At 51.1% G+C, this 23,087-nt stretch overlaps 1 protein-coding gene across 5 annotated transcripts in view; it reads left to right on the top strand.

The window, feature by feature from the left end:
* PFKFB3 (6-phosphofructo-2-kinase/fructose-2,6-biphosphatase 3) overlaps nucleotides 1-23,087 on the top strand; it is a 43,261-nt gene that overhangs the window by 7,407 nt on the left and 12,767 nt on the right. For 2 of the 5 annotated variants that reach the window (XM_056340430.1, XM_056340429.1), the window contains exons 1-7: nucleotides 14,152-14,553; nucleotides 19,426-19,551; nucleotides 19,878-19,974; nucleotides 20,446-20,512; nucleotides 20,667-20,741; nucleotides 21,010-21,066; nucleotides 22,842-22,966. In XM_056340430.1, the coding sequence (XP_056196405.1) occupies nucleotides 14,475-14,553; nucleotides 19,426-19,551; nucleotides 19,878-19,974; nucleotides 20,446-20,512; nucleotides 20,667-20,741; nucleotides 21,010-21,066; nucleotides 22,842-22,966 (626 nt within the window). In that variant the 5' untranslated portion in view covers nucleotides 14,152-14,474. Of the gene's footprint in view, nucleotides 1-14,151; nucleotides 14,554-19,425; nucleotides 19,552-19,877; nucleotides 19,975-20,445; nucleotides 20,513-20,666; nucleotides 20,742-21,009; nucleotides 21,067-22,841; nucleotides 22,967-23,087 lie in introns of those variants that run through there. The other 3 variants (XM_056340428.1, XM_056340426.1, XM_056340427.1) reach the window with 2 other exon arrangements.

Here is a 23,087-nt window from a genome sequence, read left to right as displayed (position 1 = left end):
ATTCCTTGCCCTCCCAAGAGGTGCTAGGCTTCCCCTAATATTCGTTGCTATAAAGGAAGCCATTATTTTCTTCATAGCATCCTTTTTCAGACTTAAAGCTTTTTCCACCCTGGTTTTCTCCTTCCTGGAGCACAAAATTGCTCTCATTTTGTGCTCTGCCAAATATCTTGTTCGAAACACCTCATTGGTACTGGCCACGCCGTCCCATCCTAGAATAAACCTCTTCCCAAAAGCACAGAGTGTGGGGTGAGATGTGCCCTTCCCTGGTGCTGAGGAACTAGAAAACCTAACCTCCTGCTAAAACACCCTGGAATTGGGCTTTTTTTATTGGTTTTCCATTACTTCTTTTTCTCCAGGGGCATCATGTTGATTGTTCATAGTTGGCTGCTGAGACTTTGTTATTCCCTCTCTCCCCAGTTCTTCAGCCCTCATTGGATGGTTTCCAGCCTTATCGCTTGAAGCAAGGGAAACTGAGGCACGGGGGGGGGGGGGGTGCGGCGATAGGCTGGAGGTAGCAGCGATTGTGGCTTTAGCTGCTTTTATCCACTCTGCATCAAACCTGGCTATGCTGGAGCATCTTGTAGCCTGTCCCCCATGCTGGTACGTTTTGGTGTGTCGCTGGTCCAGAGCTTCAAAATCAACCCGTGTGGGTAGGAGCAGGGTGTTAAAGCCCCACCTGCAGAGATTTGGCTTGGAAATAGGGCAAAGCTTTGCGCAGTCCTGGAATAGGTTATTTGAGGACAGGGTGGGGAGGCTGAGGCAGAGAAATGTCTCCCTGTGAAATGGCTCGGGGAGAAAGGATGCTGCTTGGGGGCTGGGGAAGGGATGATGGTAAATGAACTGGGAAAAGTAGGTGCTGCCACATTCTTGCGCAGCCCCAGCCCCACTTCGGGCTCTCCTGACGGGGCCAGCAGCCGACGTCTTGGCAGGGACACGGCTGGGCTGGTGTTAGATGGCTGCAACCCTTCAGCCATCCTGATTTATTCCCCTCTCTGACGCCTCGGCTGTCAGCTCTGCAGCTTGTTTGCCCAGCCTGACGCAGGGAGAGCCTTTTGCAGGGCAGCAAGGTGAACTTGTTTACCCATTTATTTATGATTTTTTTGGCCGTGCATGGCGTGCTGGCACCCAGCCGCTGGCGGGAGCCCATGACAGCGGGGACGTGGGGTTGCCGGAGCACGTGCCAACCCCGGGAAGCCGCACGGGCTGTGCATGCCCCGTTCACATGCACACAGGGAGGGAACGATGCTGGGCTTTGCTCTCCTGACCTCGCTGTCACCCAGCGCTGTCACCCAGCACCGCCACCCTCCCTCCCAGCAGCTGCAGCCTCCTCCGGAGACATGCGAAAGGGGCATGAGCAAGCTATTGCCAATGCTGGGGGGCTGCTGGGCTTTCTGGTAATTTCCAGGAAACCTGGAGAACAGCTGAGCCTGGTAAACAGCAGAGATAACGTGCAGGGACTGGAGGTGTTTTTCTCCCAGTGGTACTGGGAGAAAAATTGGGAGTCTTGCCTCCTGCACGCAGATCTGGCCACATGCCCCAAGGAGGGATGTGACTTTCCGGTTTTGGTTTCTCTGGAGCCAGGATGCTCCCGCTGCTTCTGCTGAGGGATAAGCAGGAGGATGGGTTGCACTGCGTGTGTTCTGCTCATGGGCCTGAAGGCAAGGACTGAGCGAGTGGCAGAGCTGCGGTGCTGGTTTCTGTGCCTGGGAGACTGAATTATTCTGCCCCTAAATATGCAAACAGACACTACCAGGTTATCCTGCACAAGTGGAGAATAAAGGCTCCTTAGTCACTAATATAAATTTATTTGGAGGAAACTTGTCCCTTCATCCCATCTGTGACCCAGGCAAGCATCCCACCTTGCTGCCAATAGGAGACTCCAGCATGCCTGGCGCAGAAATTTGGATTTTTTCCTTGTTTTTTTTATTTTCTCAGAAATCCTCCTTATTAGCAAGGCATTTCTAACAGGAACAGGAGGAGGCATCTGAGGCTGTGATTTGGGCTTGGGCAGCCTGATGAAGCACCTCCACCCCCAGCATCATGGGATGCTGCCCTGCTTTGTATCAACACTAGTGCTCCAGGGATGGATCTGTGCTTGTGAAACAACACTCCCTTTGCAAAAATTTAAAATAAAAAAGGGGGAAAAAAAGTTGTGGGTTTTGTTTGTTTTTTTTTTTTTCCACAGCCTGGGTCTGTTTCTCAGCTGGAGGACTGGATCCCATTCACAGCTGAGCATGAGGTTTTGGGGTGGGAAGAGGGACTCAGAAATGGCTTCACCACTGAAATCTCCATATTGTTGAACCATCCCAAGCAGGACAAGTCGAGACAGAAGAGGCACCTGCCAGCAGTGACTTTTGTGTTTGTTTGTTTCTCCAAGGTTGATTTGCCAAAGGCAGGGAATGGCTTTTCACCTCCTACCAGCTGTGAAGTACATGTGCATGGGGGAACACAACCAGCAAAGCCTTCAGTTCTTTTAAACATCAAATCGCCCCTGGTTGCTGCTGTGTTTGCCCTCTCCATTTTTTTATCTTCATGAATTCTGGGTGCAGCTGAGCTGTTCAGAAACTAACCCAAGTCAAACATGTTGTGCCATGAATAGGAGAGCATCTTAATAAATTATTAAATGGTTTATGGCTGTTGCAATGGCAGCAGTTTGGGCAGCTTCTCAGTGGAGGACATGAGGGTAGGAAGGGGGTCTTTTTCAGGTGTTGCTTTAACAGTCCAAAGTTTGAAAAACCTGAGGTTGCCTTTTCTGGCTTGGCTTTGGATGTCCTTCCATGCCGTGCTTGCAGCGACAGGGTTGTGTGGCCCTGGCAGCTAACGGCCCAGCTGCAAACAAGACGAGACAAGGTAATGTGGGATGAGTCTTACTCACCCCCTTTCATCAATGACTGACTCTGTCTGAATGTGAAAGGACCAGATTTTTGAGTAGCATCTGAAGGCAGCAGTGGCATGGGGCTGCCAGGGATTGAGGTGGTTGCGTGTGCTCCTGCACGTGTGCTTGTCCAGGCGTGGAGGGCTGGATCGGACTCTGCATGAGATGGGTTTTCAAGGTTATTTAGCTGGTCAGCTCTGGAATGAGCACCTGTGTTTAAGGCAGGACAGTGAGGGGACATGCAATGCATCCATGCTTAAAATATGTCCTGCAGATATGGGGGGCTGCAGCTACCGTGACCCTCTGACCAGCCTTGCCTTCACCCCAAACCCACACTAGTGGGATCCCCATTAGCCACAACTGCAGAAAAACTCTGCTTTTGCCTAGCTGGCAGGTTTGGGATATGCTCTGGATTCTGCCCGTGCAAACCTCTGTGGGTCTCAGCACCCCGATGGGTGCAGACTGAGCTCCCGTTGGCTCAAGGCACAGGTCAGGAGACCCAACCACCCACCTGAACCATGAGGCATCACAAACACCTTCACCCAGCACTGGGAACAAGGTGCCCATCACATAGGTGCCTGGGACTATCCAAGCTGGGTGATAAACACACAACATGAAGCGAAGGAAGGTCGTCCCTTGAGCCCCTGTCCGGCTCTCTTTCTTTATTGGGAAGTTGGCAGGAAAGCCCGCCTGGGAGTCGGGTGGCTGTCAGATCTCTTGTTGACTCAGGCCACTCCGACAGTTGTTTTAATTCAGCCTGAGCGCCGGGTAAACAGCCGGGTGGGAAATGTGACCCCTGGCTCCGACCTGGCCTCTGCAGCCTCAGCCCGTGGAGGTGCAAGCAGGGAGAGGCATGGACCCACAGCATGGTGCAGAGGGGCATGTGGGCGCAGTGGGGATGAACACGTGGGGTGAGCCCTTGTCTCCTGGAGTCATCTGTTCGCTTTTTCAGGAGTGAGAAGAAAAGCGTTAACCCTATTTGGGGCAAAGAGTTTGTGCTGTGATTCCCTGATGACTGGAGTTGCCAGAAATACTGAAGCAGACGCAACAAAAGTGGTTTTCCTCCGTCTCCGTCATATTCAGTGGGGACAATTCATGGTCAATGGCCAACATGTGCTTCCACCTGTGCCATGACCTTACAGTGCTGGCTCTCAGCTGGAGTGACAGCAGCTGGTTTGGAGCACTCCCTCGTGCTACGAAGCACAGCATCTTCCCTCATGATCCCTACCTGCCAGGTACCCATACGCTGGTTTGCTACTGTATGTTCAACTCCAGGGCAAAAACCTAAACATTCAGCTGAATTTTCTTTTTTTTTTCCTCTCTTTTTTTTTCCAAGGAACTGTTAACAGCTTGTCATTGCGGGTCGGAAAAATTAAATGCATTTGAGAAAATATGTTGGCAGCAAGCTCCCCATATTGTTTCAGCTTGTCCCAAAATTCCATTTTTTTCCCATTAATATTTTTCATGTCTGATTGGAAAATGTTGGGGAAAGAAGAAACAAATTCTGTAGATATTTTTGGACAATTTCAGACTTTTTTTTTTTCCAGCCAGGTTTCCATGGTGTGGAAAAGATTAATTGAAACGCACGAATTGAAAACAACTGCTAGGAATTAGATAAATGAAAATCTTTGCCCTACAAGCAGAAAAAAATCTAAGGATAAGGAAATTTAGCTTCTGCGTTCCAGCAATCTGATTCCAGTGATTTGGCTCCAAAAATCGGTTAGGGGAGCTGTTAGAAAATCGGAGACCTGAAAGGTTACCTGAGGGAGGCTTTGAATGTGGAGAGTTCCAGCAAAAGATAAGGAAACTCAGACAGGACCTTACTATTCCAAATGTCAGTGTATTGGCCATATCCTTTCTCCCTTAGTTGTCTTTCACAGACAACAGTCCCTGCAGGTCTCAGGTTTAAAAGCACATGGCAACAGTGTGGAGAAGTGGGACACTTAGACCTTACCTCTTGGTGCCTGGTTTCCAACAGCTGAATGGAGAGGTGAACCCCTGGAGGGGCTGATCCAGGGAACAGCTCAACCTGAGGAGTGGTGGATGGTCCCAAAAGTGGTTCTTCTTGGCCAGAGTTGAGGCGCGTAGGACACTGTTGGGCAACCATTACCTGCCATTGCCTGTATGACCCCAGCCCTGCGAGGAATCAGGGACGAGCAGGTTGTTGATATGGCAGACGTGTTCACAAGGGAGTGGGTGGAAGGATCCGCAGCACGTACGTGGTTTCGAAATGCATCTCCTCATCAAATCTTTACTCTTCCTCCCCATCATGGGTTCTCCGGATTGAACAAGGAATTGTGTTTTGGGTCACCTCATGCTGGAGCGCACCGAGATGTGTGTTGGGTGGCTTTGGACAGAGACTGCGCTAAGGGGTCCCTCTGTACTCACAGGTTACAAACACCTCCAGGATTTACACTCAATAGCCACAGCAGGGCAAGTGAATTGCTCTGGGAGTGCCCATTTTTCTCCGCAGATGGTAGAAATGATCAAAGGTGATGAGTCCCTTGTAGACACCCAAAATGACATAAATCCTTCCCAAATAGGACCCACAGCTTCGCTGTGGATGGAGGCAGACACAGCAGGAGCCGAGCAGGGCTGCAATGCCTCCTCCCTGTGCAGCATCCCTCCAGGAATATTTCCATCTGAGCCTCCAAGGCATTGCAGATCATCCTGGGATGCTGCTTCGTAGGACAATGCTTTATTACCCCATGATCAAAAGTCCCCGTATCGGGACCCAAAGTGGTATTAGCAGAGGTGGACAGCAGGGATTAAAACCTACCCTTTTTCCTAGGCTGTGATTAACCAGGTGCATGCCGCTGCCTACAGGCACCTCCTCCTTGGTCAGCAGGCACAGAAAGCACCACGGTTCCTTCCCAAGAGCTTTACGTTGTAGCTTTTTGCATTACTTTGAAGAGATTGCCCAGCATCTCTCGGGTCTCTGGCTTCATGACATCATTGCCTGCATCTCTTCAGAAGCCTCTTGGTCACCATGGTGATGCTGAGGTTGCCACTGGCCTGGGCTTGTTACATCAGGAGGTGAGTCAGCCCCAGAATGAAAGGCCACAGCCTTTGTCATTGTTTGATCTAATAACCAGCAATGCTGAGATAACGATCCAGGCTCTTAATGAAAGGTGGGTGTTAATAAGACGTTAGGACATAGTTCAATAGCAAAGTCCATGGGATAATGACAGGCTGTGATTTCCGGAGGGTGACCATCTCCCACCTGCAATGGGTTGAATGGGCTCATCCCTAGGGGGTTTCACATCCATCGCTGCAGCCCCGCAGGCAGGAGACCTGGGGAGCTGCATCCCAAACGCATGGCTGGGCTGGGAATTAAGCTCTTCATGAACACAAACGACTTCAACCGTTGGGCACCACCATGGAAATAGTTCCTATAACAATCTGTGCTTAGGGGAGGGCTGGGATGTTAACTGCTTCCCACAGGATCTCCAAATTGCTGCAGCACTTTGCAGTGCTGTGCTGGTTTTGGCCGGGGCAGAGTTAATTTTCTTCTTAGTAGTTCATCTGGGGCTGCGTTTTGGGTTTGTGCTGGAAACAGGGATTTTTTTCTTATTGCTGAGCAGTGCTGACACAGAGTACAGGACTTTGCCAGTCACCTCCCACCACCAGCGAGTAGGCTGCGGGGGGCACAAGGAGCTGGGAGGGGACAGCCAGGACAGCTGACCCCAGCTGATCCAAGGGATCCAAGGGATACCCTAAGGATGATGCTCAGCAGGTAAAGCTGGGGGAAGAAGAAGGAAGGGGGTATGCGTGTTTGGAGTGATGGCGTTTGTCTTCCCAAGTCACCACCACACGTGATGGAGCCCTGCTCTCCTGGGGATGGCTGAGCACCTGCCTGCCCACGGGAAGTGGTGAATGAACTCCTTGCTTTGCTTTCTTGTGTGCGTGGCTTGTGCTTTGCCTATTAAACTGTCTTCATCTCAACCCACGAGTTTTCTCACTTTTACCCTCCTGATTCTCTCTCCCATCCCACCGGAGGGAGCGAGTGGCTGCGTGGGGCTGACCTGCCGGCTGGGGTTAAGCCCCAACAGTCCTAAATTATATCCGGATCAGGTGTGAGCACATGGCTGCATTCCTGCTGATTTACCCGGAGAAGGCACTATGGTAACATATGCCAGGTTTACGCTGGCAGCAGCAGGGCAGGTAATATCTGATCTGGCAGCTGGGACACAGTAACCCCATAAAAACACTTATCTTCCAAACCAACAGGGCTTTTGTGCTGGATCGGTGCATTGCATTGTCACAAATGGTTGTGGCATCGGGACAAGGTAACCTAAAGTCAAGTTTAACACCTTGGGGATTTACACCCTAAATCAATGCCACGACTTTCAGTGGGGAATTTCACACCCTAAAATCACAGGGCAAGCAGGGAGGTGTTCCTCTGATGTAACTAATACTACCTGCGAGTAGGAGGCACATCCCAGTGTCAGGCTCATGTGGATGTTGACTTCCCAGCATCACTGACAGTGCCAAAACCTGAATTTTGGCACTCTGGCTGATCCGTAGCCTTTGATCCTTTCTGTTGGGACCAAGCCTGAATTTTTGCAGCCAGATTTCATTTCAAGGAGGATCAGTATCCAATTCCTGAGACTGGAATATCCCCAACCCCTTGCCGTCTCATTCCCCTCAAACCACTTTTAAAAACCCATATTTCTCTCCACAACCTGTGGAGTCAATTATCTTTATGATTTAGCCCATTTATGGGGTGAGTTTTGTTTTGCACTAGTCTTGTAAGGTCAGGAACTTTCACAGGACATTGCTCAATCCTCCTGGACCTATTTCTGAGCAGACCTGCCAGCCTTGAGAAACAGCCCTGCTCCAATGGGTGTTGCAGGTTCAGAACGTTATTTCCAATTTTTTTTTTTTTTGAGAATGACAGGATGTAATTCTCAAAAATTACAGATGAAACTCCTTTCCTGGGATTTTAAATTAGAACATCGGTCTGGGACACTCCTTTGGGATCATCAGGCCTGACTATGGACACCCATCTGCTTCCTTGAACTTTACTGGGTCTTCCCAGGGACCCTCCAAGACCTGAGCAGAGCTGGGAGCACCCACCTCTCTCTGGGGACAATGGAGGGATCCTTGAGTGATTTTGCTTCTGATCTGGGGAATCGAGATGAAATCCAGGCTCTTACCCTTCCTTCTTCCTTAAATCTGTCACAGCCAGGCAATGTGTTTGCAACTCTCCTGTCTCCTTTCCCATCCAGCTTCAACTCACCCGATTATAGCCAAACCTCAATAGTTAGGGCACTAATCAGACAGCTCAGAAGAATCTAGGTTTGGACCCTCATCCTCCTGCTTGAAGGGCTCCTAAATGAAAAGGAACTGAAGAAAATAAATCCCTTTTAGCAAAGCTGATGGTGTAGCATGACAGAGGGCTGACTTCAGGCAGAATTTAGCATCCCTGAAAAAGTTTCTGCGTTGCATCAAGCGTGACGGTGCCAGCACCCAGGGGAGCTCAGAGCACAGGGCTGAGCAGGAGCAAGCAGGTCCCCAAGCCTGAATCTCTTGAATACTTAAAGAAAACTATAGGGAACCCCTTTTTTTGCCACTGGCCAGTGAAATGATGTTGGTTTTTTTTACTGCCTGGGTATCACCCGTCGTTGCAAGCCAGGTCATGTGCACAAGAGCTGATTTTTGCTGCTTGTTGCTCGAGCGTTGGGAACAGTGGCCCCGTGCATTTCTGCAACCCTGTGTGGCTTTTCCTGCCTCTTGGCTGCCAAGAAATGCAAGCTCAGCTCCCTGTGCGATGTTTAACCGGGGCTGAGCAATGCCCTGTGCCTCGGCGGGGATTTCCCCCTCTCAGGCTAAGCACTTGCTCCTCAGCATCGGCACCTGAACCCCTTTGAGTTTTCCCCTTCTCTGGCTTGCAGCTGGTTTTAAGGAAAGCTGCACCCAAGGCATGCGGGTGCCAGCCCTGAGCTCTTGCTCTGCTGGTATTTCGGCGTTCAGCTGCTGTTAGCAGCTTGCTGTGTTGCTTGCAGATGGGGAAGGAAGACGTTTTGTGAGCACATCAAGTCCAGTTAGGGAGTGCAATAGTCTCAAAAACTGGACGGCTTGTCCCCGGCAGGGGGAAGGGGCGTTTGCACGGGTGGGTGAAGCAAGGCACAGCTCAAAGGCAGCCCTGAGCACACGGTGTTCCCGGCCTTGCCCCCATCCTGCATCCCAGGCAGCGACCAGCTCTCCCAGCTGCAGACCGGAGAGATGTCAATCGGGAGCTCTCCTCTGGTTTCAGGGTAGGGGACTGCAAGTGCCGTGCTGAGCAGCATCCCATCATCGCTGCAGGAAACCCTGCCTTTTAAATAATACTGGGAAGAAATGGTTTTGCGCAATTTCTGTTCCTCTTTGGCCAGCAGTGGGGTTGATGCTGTAGGTTTGGTACTGTTGAGGAGGAAAAGGAGTGTGAGATTGCAAGGGCGGGGGTGTGTGTGTGTGTGAAAGTCAAGAAATAAGGAAGGAAAAAACATCTCGTTAAAAGGAGAGAAGAGAAAAAGCTCTTTTCCATGGCAGAAACATCCCGATGGTTTGCAGGAGCTTGTTGCAGTCCCCTGGGCAGCCGGGCTTGGCAGGATGAGGGAGAGGGTGAGATAAGGAGAGGGAGCGGTGATATCCCGATGATGTAGGTACAGTTCACACTTTGCTGATTGATTTATTCTTGTAACTGAAATACCTGTGAGGGGCGAGGGGAAGGGAGACGATTGTGTGCAGACACAAAGGACCATGAACTCCAGCTGCCTCTCCAAACCCAAACATTTTTTATCAGCCTTTGCAAAACCCTCCCCACCAGGACCCTGACCCTCAGCAGCTTTTGCAGACTTCGAGTGCCTCCAGGGAAAGTGCCATCCGCAGGGAAAACAGCTCAGCATCCAGCGGTGAGAGGAGAGGGCAGCCACTTGGTTTCCCCCCTGACCTTTTTGAAAGCTCCCAATTCCCTTAATACATAGGAGACAACTTTCTTGGCTTCTCCCAGGAGCCCACTGATTATTTTTTTTTTTTTGGAAGTGCAAAGTATAGTAGTTTGGGGTTGTTGGTCTTTTGTTTTTTAACTAAGGGTATAAACACCCCTCAGTCAGCCCAGCAGAATTACTTTCTCTGTTGCAAGAGGGTGTTGTTAATGCACTAACAAGAATTTGGGCAGCTGCTGCCTGACTTTTGCAACCTCCCTCCCAGGGTAAGGGAGAACTATCTGTGCCCATGTCCCGGGCTGGCAAACTGAGGCTGTGCTGGAAATTGTGGCGGGGCAGCTTGACCTGAGCACACGTATGGCTGCATCTATACAGTGATGCATGAACAGCTCCCAGCCACCATCTCCAAATTTTAACTGTGCAAGGAGCTGGTGTGTGCAGGGCTGGACCGCACCGTGCAGAGCCCACTGGGCATCATGCCTCCTGTCCCCTCCATGCCACATCCTGAGGAGATGCTCCGTGTTGCACTGGATGTAGGCGTGCGTGTGACTTGTCTTTTCCCTCCAAGTTTCCTTTAGAGAGGGGGAAAAAAAATAAAGAAAAAGAAAAGCAAGGAGGATGAATCATGGCTTAGTCAGAGTTGGGGCTCTCTGGAGCGATCGCTGCCGTTGCCTGCATTTTGATGCCGAGGGAAGGGTGCTGGGGAGGCTGGCTGGTGGCCCCTTGGTACTGGTAGGTTCTGCCAAAGGGGATGGGGAATTTAGTCCAGGATATGGACTGTAGTCCAGGATATGGAATTTAGTCCAGTCTGGGATGCAAGCAGAGCCTAATTCTACCAGTCAGGGTGGGTTGCTGGGTCCTTTTGGTGTTTGAGCAGCAGGGGAACAAACAAGGGAACTGAGGGGGATGGATTTTTCGTGTTTCAGAGAAGGTCACAGCATGTAAGCCCTGTAAGAGACGGGTGTCCCGCTCTCCCAGGAACAGGATTCTTCACTCTTTTCTGCCAGACTCGCCTCCTTTGTGCTGCCCTGCCGGCTTCCTGGACCTGCTGGCTCCATCCCACGGATGCTCAAGGTCATTTTTTTCCCCACCTACTGCCAGGACCTTCAGATTTTGAGCCCTTGGCATGACACTTATACCCCCATCCCTTTACATTCATTAAATCTCTGCAGGATACTGCGATGGGGTAGGTGAGGCAGCATCTCCAGCACACGCTGCCTGATTTATTCCTCTCTCCACAACTTTCACCACTGGCGAAGCCGAGGATGTGGGACCACATCGCTGGCTGTCCCACGGCCTGTGGTGGCTCTTGGCGAGCTGACGCACCTCTTACTAACAGCGTTTGGCCCCCTGGGTGTCTCGAGCCCTCCAAAAAAAAAAAATCGCTGAACTCAGCACCCCATGGGCTGCTTTTGCAGCAGCTGCGACCAACAGTTTATTTACTAGTCCAGGCTCTATTTATAGGGAGCCGCGCTTTTGCCCAGCACGACTGGATAAGGGGGGGGAAAAAATAAATCCTCTGGGCACACCTAGTGCTGCCCTGCCCGCCACCCTCTCCCCGCCGGGAAAGTGCCTTATAAATAGTAATGATGCTTCTTCCAGCTGACCTCGCTCAGAGCAGCTGGGTGCTCGTGCCTTTGAAAACCAGGCCATTTATTTAGGAGTTGAAGCTTTCCGCTCCAGTTATTTAGGAGTTTTTAAGCCAAGAATTACTAGGTGGATCTAATTTGAAGTGACTGTGATTTTAATTCAGGCGGGGTTTCGCTTTCGGGCTCCTTTTGATATTTGGGGGATGGTTATCAAAGGGGAGAGGAGCCATGGAGAGGAGAGCGGAGTCGCTGGGGAAGGGGGGATACCCGAACTTCTCGTCCTGCAACATCATGTCAATATTCTTCCTTCTTGCATTTTAGCTGGGAACTGAATTTTCGTGGCTTTCCATGGGAAAAGGTCTGGGATTTGGGGGAAAAAAAACCCCTCCTGCCCTTTCCTGAGGATGGATTTTGTGCAGTGGTCCAGTGCGCACTGCTGGCTGTGACCCCCAACCCCACCTTTGCTGGCCAACACGCTCGCTGGTCTCCCCCATCTTCCTTCCCACATCCCAAATCTCTGGATCTTTCCCAACTCCCTCAGAGTAGCTAATTTTTAATTTTTTTTTTTTTTTTTTGCCTGTGAATACTTTTTTCCTGCGTAGGAGAGGGAAGGATTGTGCTTTTTTTTTTTTACTCCATCCATCTTGGCTCCATGTAAGGAGGTAGCCAAGAATATGTTTTTTCTAGATCTGTTATAAAAATACAAGCCTTTGCTTCTCGAGGAGGAAAATACCCTACATAATAAAAAAAGGTTATTGCACACTTGCAGCACCTAAAACGCTACTTATTGAGCTTTACATTTTCAAGCAAAATTTGCTTGCTTAACCCACACCAAGGCAGATGCTCCCACCTCTAAGGCTCTTCCCAGCCATGGCACAGCCCCGTGTGTCCCCGCTGCGGTACGTTCCCTGCTCAGCACCCTGCCACCCAACCCCCGCATGCCATTCCCCGCTCAGCACCCTGCCACCCAGCCCCCCGTGGTGCCCAGCAGGAACCCCCCGCCACTGGGGCTGGGCTGGGTGCGGGCACCTGCACATCTGGGGTGCTGCATCTCCCCAGTGGTTTGCTGGGTGGCCTTTGGACAATGTCCCTGGCCCCTTCGTGCAGCAACCTGGTTCCACCGGATCAATAAATAAATAAGGAAATAAATAAAACATGAATTATTATTATTAATAATAACAACAATAATTCGAAAATATGAATAAAAATATTAATAATAAAAAAATAAAAGAAGAAAAATAAATAACAAAAATAAGTAAGAAAAATAATCAACAAAAAGGAATAATAAAAAAATAATTAAAATAATAAATATTTTTAAACGGCAATAAATAATTAAAATAATAAATCATAAGCCAAACAATAAAGAATTAAAATGGGAAATAATGAAACCCTGAAAGAAATAATGATGAAATCACGAAAATAATTAATGAACGCTAAAAACGGTAGATAATGAAATTTACTAACGGTCATTATCGCGCCTGTTGGGAGGGCAGCCTCCCCCCCGGGGTCGTGCCCAGCGCTGCCGCCGCCCCCCGCCCCCCAAGCGCGGCGCTTTGCGGGGCTGGGGGTGTCACAGACACAGGCTGGCGCCCGCCGCGGCTTTCCGCGGCCGCGGAGCGGGGCGGGGCGGAGCGGGGCGGGGCAGCGGCCGCGGGCGGGGGCGGAGCGGCGGCCACGGGCGGGGCATCCCCGCGGGGGGGGCCCGGCCATGTGCGACGTGAGCGACGTGCGGGGCGCGGACCCCGGCCCTGCGGCGGCTGCGGACCCCGGCGGGGGGGGCAATGGGCGCGCGGCGCAGCCCCCGGCCTGCGGGGGGGTCCCGCCGCGTTTCGTTTGATGTTGCTTGGGGGGACGTCGTAATTTGTGTTTCCCTTTTCGTTTTACTTTCGTTCATGTGATGTAGTTGTTGACTTTTTAGTTCCTTTCTTATTAATTTTTTTCTTTTTTTTCCTCTTTTCCTCTTAATTTACATTTTCTTTTCATTCTTTTTCATTTTACTGCATTTTTATTTTACTTCGTATTTTACTTCATTCGTATTATACTTCATTCAAGTGTTATACTTGGTGTTTTACTTCAGTCGTGGCTTCGTGTATTTCTTCATTTGCGTTTGATTTCATTTTATTCTTTTTTATTTATCATTTTTATAAATACTATTTACAATGTTTACGGACCTTCTTTTATTCTTCTATTTCATTACATTATTGTACATTGCATCTCGCCATCCCACCGTATTGCCTCGAACCGTATATTATTTATTTTTTTTAACCGTGGGCACCGCCTGCATGCGCCCTCCGCCCTCCCCCCCCCCCCCCGGCGCAGCCCCGCAGCCGCGTGAGTGCCCGTGTCCCCCCCGCCCCCCCCACCAGGAGAACAAAGGCTGCGGGCGCAGCGGCGCCGCCTTTGTCCCCGCTGCAGTGCGGGGGGCGGGCGGCAGGCGGCAGCCGAGCCGCGCCCCCCCCTCCCCCCCCCCTTCCTCGGCGGCGCAGCGGCCGCCCCCCGCCCCCCCCCGCCCCGGGGGCGGGAGCCGCGGCCCCGCCGGCCCTGCCGGGCTAGAAATAGGCGCCGCCGCCACCGCCGGCTCAGCGCGGCCACGGCAGCAGCACCGGCCGGCTCCCTGCAGCAGCCGGGCAGCCCAGCCCTTCCTTTCCCTGCCGGGAGATTTTCTTCCTTTTTATTTTTGCGAAATCAAAAGGAAATTAATTTTTTTTTAATTTTTTTTTTTGGGGGGGGCGTTCAGATTGATAGCGAAATTAGCGGCGGGGCTCGTGCTCGCTCCCTCCACGCACGCAGCGGCAGCGTGGGTGCCGTCCCTGCCGGCTTTGTGCCCTGAAGCCCCGTCCCTCCTCTTCCTCCACCTCCCCCCCCCGCCGCCGTAAAGCCTTAACAAGGCTCCGAGAAGCATCCGCAAGCGCCGCAGCCGCTTGCTCAAACCACCTCCAAAAGCAGCGACCGCAACAAAAAGCCTTTTTCTTTTTTATTATTATTCTTTTTTCCCCTCCTTCCTCTTTTTCTTCTCCCTCCTTTCCCCCCCGCAAACGCATCAAGGTGGACGCGGAGCGCAAAAAGACCTTTCTTTTAAAAATGCCCATGGAGCTGACGCAAAGCCGCATCCAGAAGATCTGGCTTCCCAGTGACAACCGCCCGGCGCTGCCCCGCCGCTGTGAGTACGGGCACCGCCGCATCCTCGCGGCTGGGGTGGGGAGCAGCCCCCCCTCCTCCAGCGTACCCCCGGGGGGGAGGCTTTGCAACGCCCCCCCCCCCCCCCCCCTTTCCCATAATATCCATGCAGCATCCCGCCCCCCCTTCCCCCGCCTCCTCCAGCATCACCCCGGGCGCATCCCACCCGCTGCCATCCCGTGAGTCACTTCCAGCGCCGGGGAAGGTGCAGCCAGCACGTGGCAGCGCCCCCCCCGGGGGGGCGGGGAGGTGCCGAGGCACGCGTGGCCCAATTTCCACCCCCGACACCCCCCCCCCCCCCCCCCCCCCCCCCCCCCCCCCGCCGTGGCCTCCAGCCCTGGGATTGAAAGGGAAAGGGAGTAGGTTGCTAACTTGAGATTTATCAATGATATAATAATTTTTTTTGGGGGGGAGGGGCAGGATTAGGGCGATGGATTTAGAAAAAAGCCCCCAGCCGTACGCACTTTACCGCTTGACCCTGTGCTGTGTGTGAGATGAGATAGGAGGCAGGTGGAGGGGGTGAGGGGGCAGAAATTAATGCTGAAACTTCTGCAGTGATTTCTCTTTTTTCAGAAGCTCAGAAAGCATCTTGAGTGTTGCAAACCAACCTCTGCGTTTAAAAAAAAAAAAAAAAAGGCAGCAAACGCTTGGGTCATCCTGATGTTACTATAAAACAAATCATGAATCATATAATACAATAGCAAAGCTCGAGAGACAGCTCTTTTAACTCACCCGACAGCTGAACTGACAGCTGCCGGTTGTGCAACTGCGTGTCACTAAATAAACGTCGCAGGAATGGGCCGATCCGGGGCTGCGGGGGGGCCGGGATGCAGGCGGTGGCACTTCCCAGCCTGGCAAAGGATGGAAGTGGCCCGGGCGGTTGGCTGAATCAGGCTTTCCAGTGCTTTTTCTTCAGCAGGCGTTTGTAAAGGGGCTTCGGACATTGGTTTCCCTTGGCTGGAAAGCCCCCCTTTTAAAAAACGATAATAATAAAAAATAAATCCGATGGATTTGCCATGTCTTAGCCCCCTGGCTATGGGTCAGGCGTGTGGCGAGGGGTGGCCAAGCCCTGCAGTGGAGGGTGGCACATGCCGCCTGTGCAGTGGGAGCTGCCGAGGAAATGGCTTTCAGCAACAGGCTGCACATCTGGGCTGCCACGGGGCTTTGCTTTTAGCTGGGGAAAATGTCTCTTGGCCTAATGCTTTGCAGCTGGATTTGTTTGGTTTGGTTTTTCTCGAGGGCTGACACCTCTGAAAGAAATCCCTTGTGAGTGTGGAGCCTCCCTGGGGTTTTTGCCACTTATTCACCTGGTTTCTCAGAGAATTCCCTCTTGGCAGAGGAGAACACTAACATACTTTAATATATTAAGACATTGAGGGGCTTGTTAATGCCATGGTGTAGCCTTGTGATTATTTTTATTTTATCCCAAGGTGGGAATAAGCCACGCCGGGTACCATTAGTTACACTCTGTGGGAAGAGCGTTATTGGGCTTTTTTAGTTTGGTTGTGTTTTGTTTGTTGTTTTTTTTTTTAAACTCAAGGTGGCTATTTTAACTCAAAGTGCTATTAATTCCTTGGCAGCAGCAGTGCCACACAGCCAGGTGGGAGAGGAGGTATACCAGAAATGTGAAGCCAATGGGAGGGAGGGAGTGGGAGCATCCTCAGAAAGCTCCTGCCTTGGCCGCTGCCTGCGAGTGAAATAATTAGTCCGATTGTTCACTTCCTTGTCAGTGGAAGGCTCGAATGGATGCGAAGTGATGCCTTCATCTGGCCTTTTGATGGCGATCCATTAAATTGCTGTCAAGCTGCACGTCTCTCACGTAGGGGCTGGGAAAGTCAAGTCGTCGCAGGCAGCTGGATGGGCAGAGCCAGGCGAGGGGAGGGGGCTCAGCTGGGGGATGCTCGAGGAGGAAGGGGCTGCCACTGCCTTCCTCTTCCCATCACTCCGGCTCGGCAGATGAGGGCATGTGAAAATACGTCTGTGATGTGCATGCAAAAAAGCCCCAGCTCACACGTCAGTAGGGGGATAGCAGTTCCACATGCGTGTGTGTGCGCGCAGTATGCAGCGCAGAAACATGTTCTTGCTGCATCCCTGAAGGTGTTGAGGAATTGCAGAGGGAAGAAGGTGGAAAAGGGGAATTTAACGTAGAACATATGGCGTGGGCTTGTGGGAGGTGTGGGGGAACACTTCTTACAAGGAGACTAAAAATGCCTGAAGTGGGAAGGTGGCTATTTTAGCTAACCTTTTATAGAAGCACATTTCCTTCCCCTTTTTTGTCTTCCTTAACCCACTCTGGTGAAGCATGAGAGCGCATCAGCGCTGCCTTTGTAGCAGACAGAAGGCACAAGTGACGAGCTGCTTCTAAATACCCTGATTGAGCCTTTTGAAAGTCGTCCCTGACCTTGACTTACCTGGATAGATGTCAATAACGAGTAATGAATATGCATTGAAATCCCTGATGGCTTTCCAGCAGGTGGTGAAGAGAAATGATGAATTAGGGCTTTGTGAAGCACTGGGAGCAAAACACTGGTTTCTGTTTCATCCCTGATGCAAGGTTTCCTGGAGGCTTTTGTGATTTAGCTGGGTTTGGGCTCAGGTTCCTGATAAAAAGTTGCACACCCCATGCCCTGGTGTCTTGGGAGGTGCTTCCCAGGTCTGTAAAAAGATGCTTTTTCATGGTCTAAGGGGAACCTGGATCTTTGCTTTGGCAGCAAACCGAACTGGGGGGAGATTCCTCAAATACAGGTGTTTAACTCCAGCAGCACCCTTTGGAGGTGGCGTGTGTGTGCCAGTGCAGCGCCAGCACTGGGGCGGACTTGGCTGTCCAAAGCCAAAGGGATGTGCACAGTACCCAGCGTTGTCCCATCCTCTCAGAGTGCTCTTACTTTAATGGCCTCGAATCCTCTTGGCTCCACTCTTGAGATCCTTTGTCCCCTGGCAGGTAGGAAAGAAAGGAGGTATTATTCCTGCCCCCCTACCTTTTTTTATCTTTTATCTAATAAGTGGTTGGTATTTTGTGCAAAAAAAGATTTGCACCCATAGGTTAGTTGAGGATGTGAGACCGTTAGAGAGGAAAAAAATATTTCTCTGGGTATGTTGCACAGCTCCCCTGGTACCCCAGCGCAGAATCGGTGCTTGCAGCTGAAATCAATGGGAGCTGGCCCGGGCTTTTGAAAGGCGGAACAGGGGAGGCAGGTCGCACAAAAGGAGTGAGTGTGAGGGCAGCCCCAGCCTAAGGAATGTGGAATATTTAGAGAAGTTAAAAAAAAAAAAAAGGAAATCTCTTTTAGGTAGTTTATTCATCTCTGCTTTGGTGAGACTGCCAAGCAGATGATGGGTGGCTCTTCTGGGTACCGGTGGTGTAACTCTTCCTTGTGGCCTTAATTTTGGTTTCTTTAGCTGTGGATTTATTTTATTCTTTTTTCTTAGAAGGAGAGCGAAGTTCTATGTGCTTTGTGTGCTTTCTGGACACCTCTGTTTGTTTGCCCTTCCCAGATCGCCACTGAAAAAAATCTATCCCGACCTACCACCCTGTCTCCATCCCCAGGGAACCCCTGGCATCTCCGGATCGCTCTGCCTCTGTCCCCTGGTCCCACCTGCAGGCAGCTGGGACAGGCAAGGCAGAGCTCTCCACCCAGACCGTAATTAAGCTGAGTTTTTATGGCTCTGCCACCCGCCACTCACTCCCTGCATTCCTTTCCCATGAGGTCTCCGGGCTCACCCGGGCCGATTGAAGGCTGGGTGAGAAATCCCCCGGAGGGTCTCTGCCTGGCCTGCCTATGCTGGGAGGGCTTGTGGCGGAAGGCATGAAAGGCGACTGGCTAATCCAAATTCCATTAGGCATTGTTAAAATCTTCCTTTCCAGCATTTAAAGTGCTTGGCTTTCTGCCTTGGCCTGTGGTGTGCGCAGCACCATGTGAGAAGTGATTCTGCAGGGCAAACCCTGGAGGGGAGTGAGGATGCTGCCACATTACATGATCCATGGAGCCGCGTGTGGTCCAGATGCATCCTGTGGCACTGGGCTGCAGAGGACTAAAAAAAAATCCCAAACTGCATTCCCAGTCCTGAAACCTCAGCAATTTCCTCCAAACTGAACCAGGAATTTACTTTCTAAAGGATTTATGGGGGGAGAAGTGATTCACCTGGGCAGCCCGACAGCTGATTTGTCTGCATTTTTGTCATGCCATTTGGGTGAGCTGGAGAGGAGTTTCTCTTCGCTTGCCAGGTCATCACTAAGTGATGCCTCTGGATTTATTTCCAGCTGTTTGACATGGACCATCTTTACAACAACAGCGGCAGCAACAAAACTTCAGCTTAAAACAGAATTGGCCAAACCACAGGAATGGGAGGTTGTGTTTGCCTTGGGGTTCTTTTGGTTGGTTTGTGGTTTTTCATCGGTTTGGGTTTTTTTGAGGAAACTGAGGCACAGAGGTTCTGCAGGGAGGTTGGATCAGCTGCTGATTCCTTGCCCAGTTTGCAGCCATCAGGAATGTTCTCCTTGCTGTGGCTGTTTGGCTGGCACCAGGGTGAATTTGGGTCACCGTGGCTTAGCTGAGGCAGTTGACTCACTGTTGGGCAGCCATGGAGCCATCCACCATGTTCCCTGCTCCGACAGATGGTCATTCAGCAGATCCCGTGCAAAAATAAGCCAGTGGATTCACCTGCTCAAGGTTTTGGTTGTCCAGGCTTAGGAGAGGGATGCACAGGACATACTGCAGAGATGGTGCAGAGCAGAGGCTTTGGGTTTCCTCTAGCTGCTGAAGGACTTGGGGGAAGGCTGGGTTGAGAGCAAGAGCCTTGATACAAGATGAGCTGGAGGATTAATGGCTGCTCACGTTGTTCTTTGTCCTCATAGCCTGTGGGCCACAGCTTGCCAATTCCCCCACCGTGATAGTGATGGTTGGCCTCCCAGCCCGAGGGAAGACCTACATCTCCAAGAAGCTGACTCGCTACCTCAACTGGATTGGTGTCCCAACAAAAGGTGAGGCTTGCACTGGCTGCCTGGGAGAAGCATGAGGTCTGGTCCACGGGAGTCCCTGTAGGAGCTCAGTGCCTTGGGAGGTGGGAGGTAGTGGGGGATCTTTTCAGGATCCCATGGGCCAAATATCCATGTCCTCCCATCTCTTCTGCTGCAGCCCAGGTTCTCCTTCACTTTGAAGACCAAGGGATGTCCCTGAGCCTCCTGCTCTAAGGATGTCACTTCTTGGCCCTTTGCTAGAAATCGTTATCTGCAGGAAACTGCACAGCTGAGTCGAGCTGTGCTGACACCCGCTCCTGGTTTTGACGATCTTTACCTTTCCCACACAGTTTTCAACGTAGGGGAGTATCGCCGGGAGGCGGTGAAGCATTACAGCTCCTATGACTTCTTCCGCCCTGACAATGAGGAGGCCATGAAAGTCAGGAGGTGAGTGTGGGTGCCGTGTCTGTGCTCGCACTTGAGTCCCAAATGCCTGCCTCTGGGAGCATGTTTGGGGGTGATGAACAGAAAAGTTGGGCTTTAGCTTGAGTATTCCCTGCCTGCCCAAGGAGGGCCTGACTGGGGTGCCAAGGGCTGAAAGCTGAGGCTGACTGGGCTTCGTAGCTTCAAGGTCACCGACACATCCTCCATCAGTGGTACCCAAAATTCACCTTCAGCCTCAGTGATGTAGGGTATGAAGTTTGGCCTTTGCTTCTTCATCCACCATTGCCATGCTGCTCGGCATGCGTGGCTCTTGTGTTTTTGGCAGACAGAGGGTGTCTTTGCTAAATGTCCCTGTGAGGGAGGAAAAGTGATGAGGAGGAGCTGCAAAGCCTGCCGCCTTTTGTGGAGGGCTGTGCACTGGCTGCAAGCATCTCCAAGGACATCAGGACCAGGGATGTCTCACCTCTTTTGCAGGCAATGTGCCCTGGCTGCCCTGAGGGATGTCAAGCTGTACCTGACGGAGGAGGCTGGCCAGATCGCGGTAAGCTCAGAGATCTGCTCCACAGGGTTTGGCAGCAGTCCTGGTCCCAAAGGTGCTGTGCCCTGTGCGGTTCTTTCTGCAGTTCCTTCTCCGAGGAAGGCCTTGGTGGGCAACCAGGCGCTCTTGGTGCTAATTGAAATTTTTGCTTTTAAAGGTTTTTGATGCCACCAATACCACGCGAGAGAGGAGAGGGTTGATCCTAAACTTTGCCAAAGAAAATGGGTTCAAGGTTGGTACCAGTGGGCTGCTGCCTGTATTGTGCAGTCCTAAAGTGTTGGCCTCATGATACGTAAGGGAGCTGCTGCTGGGTTTGATGGAAAAATGTGAAGCTCTTGCCTTGCTCCCAGTACCCAGCCTTGGGGGGAGGGAAAGGATGGGAATGGGGCAGAGGGGGAGCTCTCTGGTCAAGTGGGGAGGAGATTGGGCTGGGCAAGGGGCTGGTTGAATGTTACAGACCTTGTCAGTGGCTTTCAGCTGAGCTTTGCTTTGCTTTCCAGGTGTTCTTCATTGAATCTGTCTGCAATGATCCCACGGTAGTTGCCAGCAACGTTATGGTAAGCATGGAAGTGTCTTGCTTTTGTTTTCCCTTGTGTAGGATTTCCTACCTGTGCCTGGCTGGTTTCTTATCTGAACATCTTGCCAGAGTTGGCTGAGGATTAGGAGGTTTTTATCTTTGTATGATCTATTTGTCCTGGGATGAGAAAGGAGCTTTTGTCTCCCAGGGCCACCTGGAAGTAATGAAAATTAAAAGCTATTGTAGCCTTTCCCCAGTTCCTTTCCACACTCTCTGCATTTCTGTTGACATCTAACTTGATACCAAGGAGAGAAATGTATTCAGGATGTTTCGGTGACCCTGTCAAGTCTCACTTTTTGAAAGTGATGGGTGTGTTTAGGTGTTTAAATCCCCTCAGAGAGCAGTCAGGCTTGGTGTCTTCAGCCACATGCAGCTTCCCAAAAATCTATTGAGGTCTGCTTTGAGAAGAATGGCGGCCCAGCTTAGAGGTTTCTTGCCACTCGCTGAAGTCTTGGCTGGGAGAGCAGAATAAATCACTGCTTCCTGGCTCCTTTGGGAGCTGCTGGATCTTTGCTTTCCCACCAGCAGAACTCCTCCTTTGCCCATGAGGCTTGGCTAGGGCAGGTAGATGATAATTGTCTACCTGGACATGATTAACCTGAATGAAAGTGTCCTTTCTCTGCTGGGCTCTGCTCCAGCCTTATCTCCAGTTGTACAATTCACAAGCCGTTTCGTGGTGTCTGGGAATGTTTCAGGATATACAAAGTCTGTGAGAAGGGTTTTGTTCTGCCCCTGGGATGGGCTCCACAAAAGGTGCTGGGATGGGAACTAGAGCATGGCTTCTGCTCCTGCTGGGAGCTGGTGTCCCAGGGCCGGTTGACCGTCTTTTTGGGAGGCTGCACACAGCCTTTTCCATGATGCTAAGAAAACATTCAGTTTGCTCCATCTTTTTTTTTTTTTTTTTTTTTTTTTTCCTTCTTTGCAAGACCCTGAAGCTGGATTTTTTGGAGGATTTAATCCCTTTCTTTGGAAACTAATGCTGGAAGGGGGAGAAAATCAACTGCTAGCTGAGCGTTGGTTTTTGCTCCATGGGGTGCTGCAGCTGAGTGGTGCTCTTAGTGCAGAAAATGTGCTGTGAGCCCAGTGCAACGCCATGCATGTTGCTCAGTTGTGTTAATGTGTTGACTTTGGGATTGTTTGTTAAGTTCCTAAGGTGTAATGCTGCTGCTCAAACCCAAATCTTCAGGAAAAATAGCATGTTAGAGTAGTTCAGGTAGAACTTGGCCCATGAGAGTTCTGGATATTGGCATTGCCCACTTCCAGCATCTTTCAGCCCAGTAGCTTGTAGCAGATACTGCACAAACGTGGGCTGGATATTGTCATCCTGCTGTCTCGGATGGTGGACAGCCAGGTTGACCTCTAACTCCCGGGAACTTTACTCAAGAGGCCTGGAATAAGCATCTTGTCTAAGCGCATGCACTTTCCATTCTCAGCTTGAATTGTCTAAACCTGATGCTTTCCTTTAGCCGTAAGAAAGCTCAGTTTTCCCACTGTTGGGTGCTGAGGTGTTACCCCAGCTCTCTGGAGAATGGGATCTCCCCTTGATGATATGAATCTATACCAGTCACGCAAGGCTTCTCACCTTTTGCTTAGTTTTGGGTCCAGTTTGCTTCTTTTCTGTCCTATGATATGTGATGCCTGGAAAGTGGCTCAGCTGGTAGTGGATCTTGGAGGACTTGCGAATTTGAAATAAGCACGGTCTGGCTTGGATTGCTTCCTAACCTTTCTTTGTGGTATGTTTTTACCCTGACACAGGAAGTAAAATTGTCCAGCCCTGATTACCGGGACTGTAATTCAACTGATGCCATGGAGGACTTCATGAAGAGGATCAACTGTTACCAAGCCAGCTACCAGCCACTTGACCCTGATGACTATGACCGGTAAGAGAATTACTGACCTCTGAACTGGCTTGGATGCCTTTCTTCTCCCAGGAGAGGAGTGATGAAGTACGGAGCTGCACTTCATTTTGTCTTCAAACATGTAACAACACTAGAATAACGT

Source organism: Falco biarmicus, chromosome 5, assembly GCF_023638135.1.
Source record: "Falco biarmicus isolate bFalBia1 chromosome 5, bFalBia1.pri, whole genome shotgun sequence".
NCBI classification, from domain to species: domain Eukaryota; kingdom Metazoa; phylum Chordata; class Aves; order Falconiformes; family Falconidae; genus Falco; species Falco biarmicus.
This window is presented reverse-complemented; position numbering and strand designations above follow the sequence as displayed.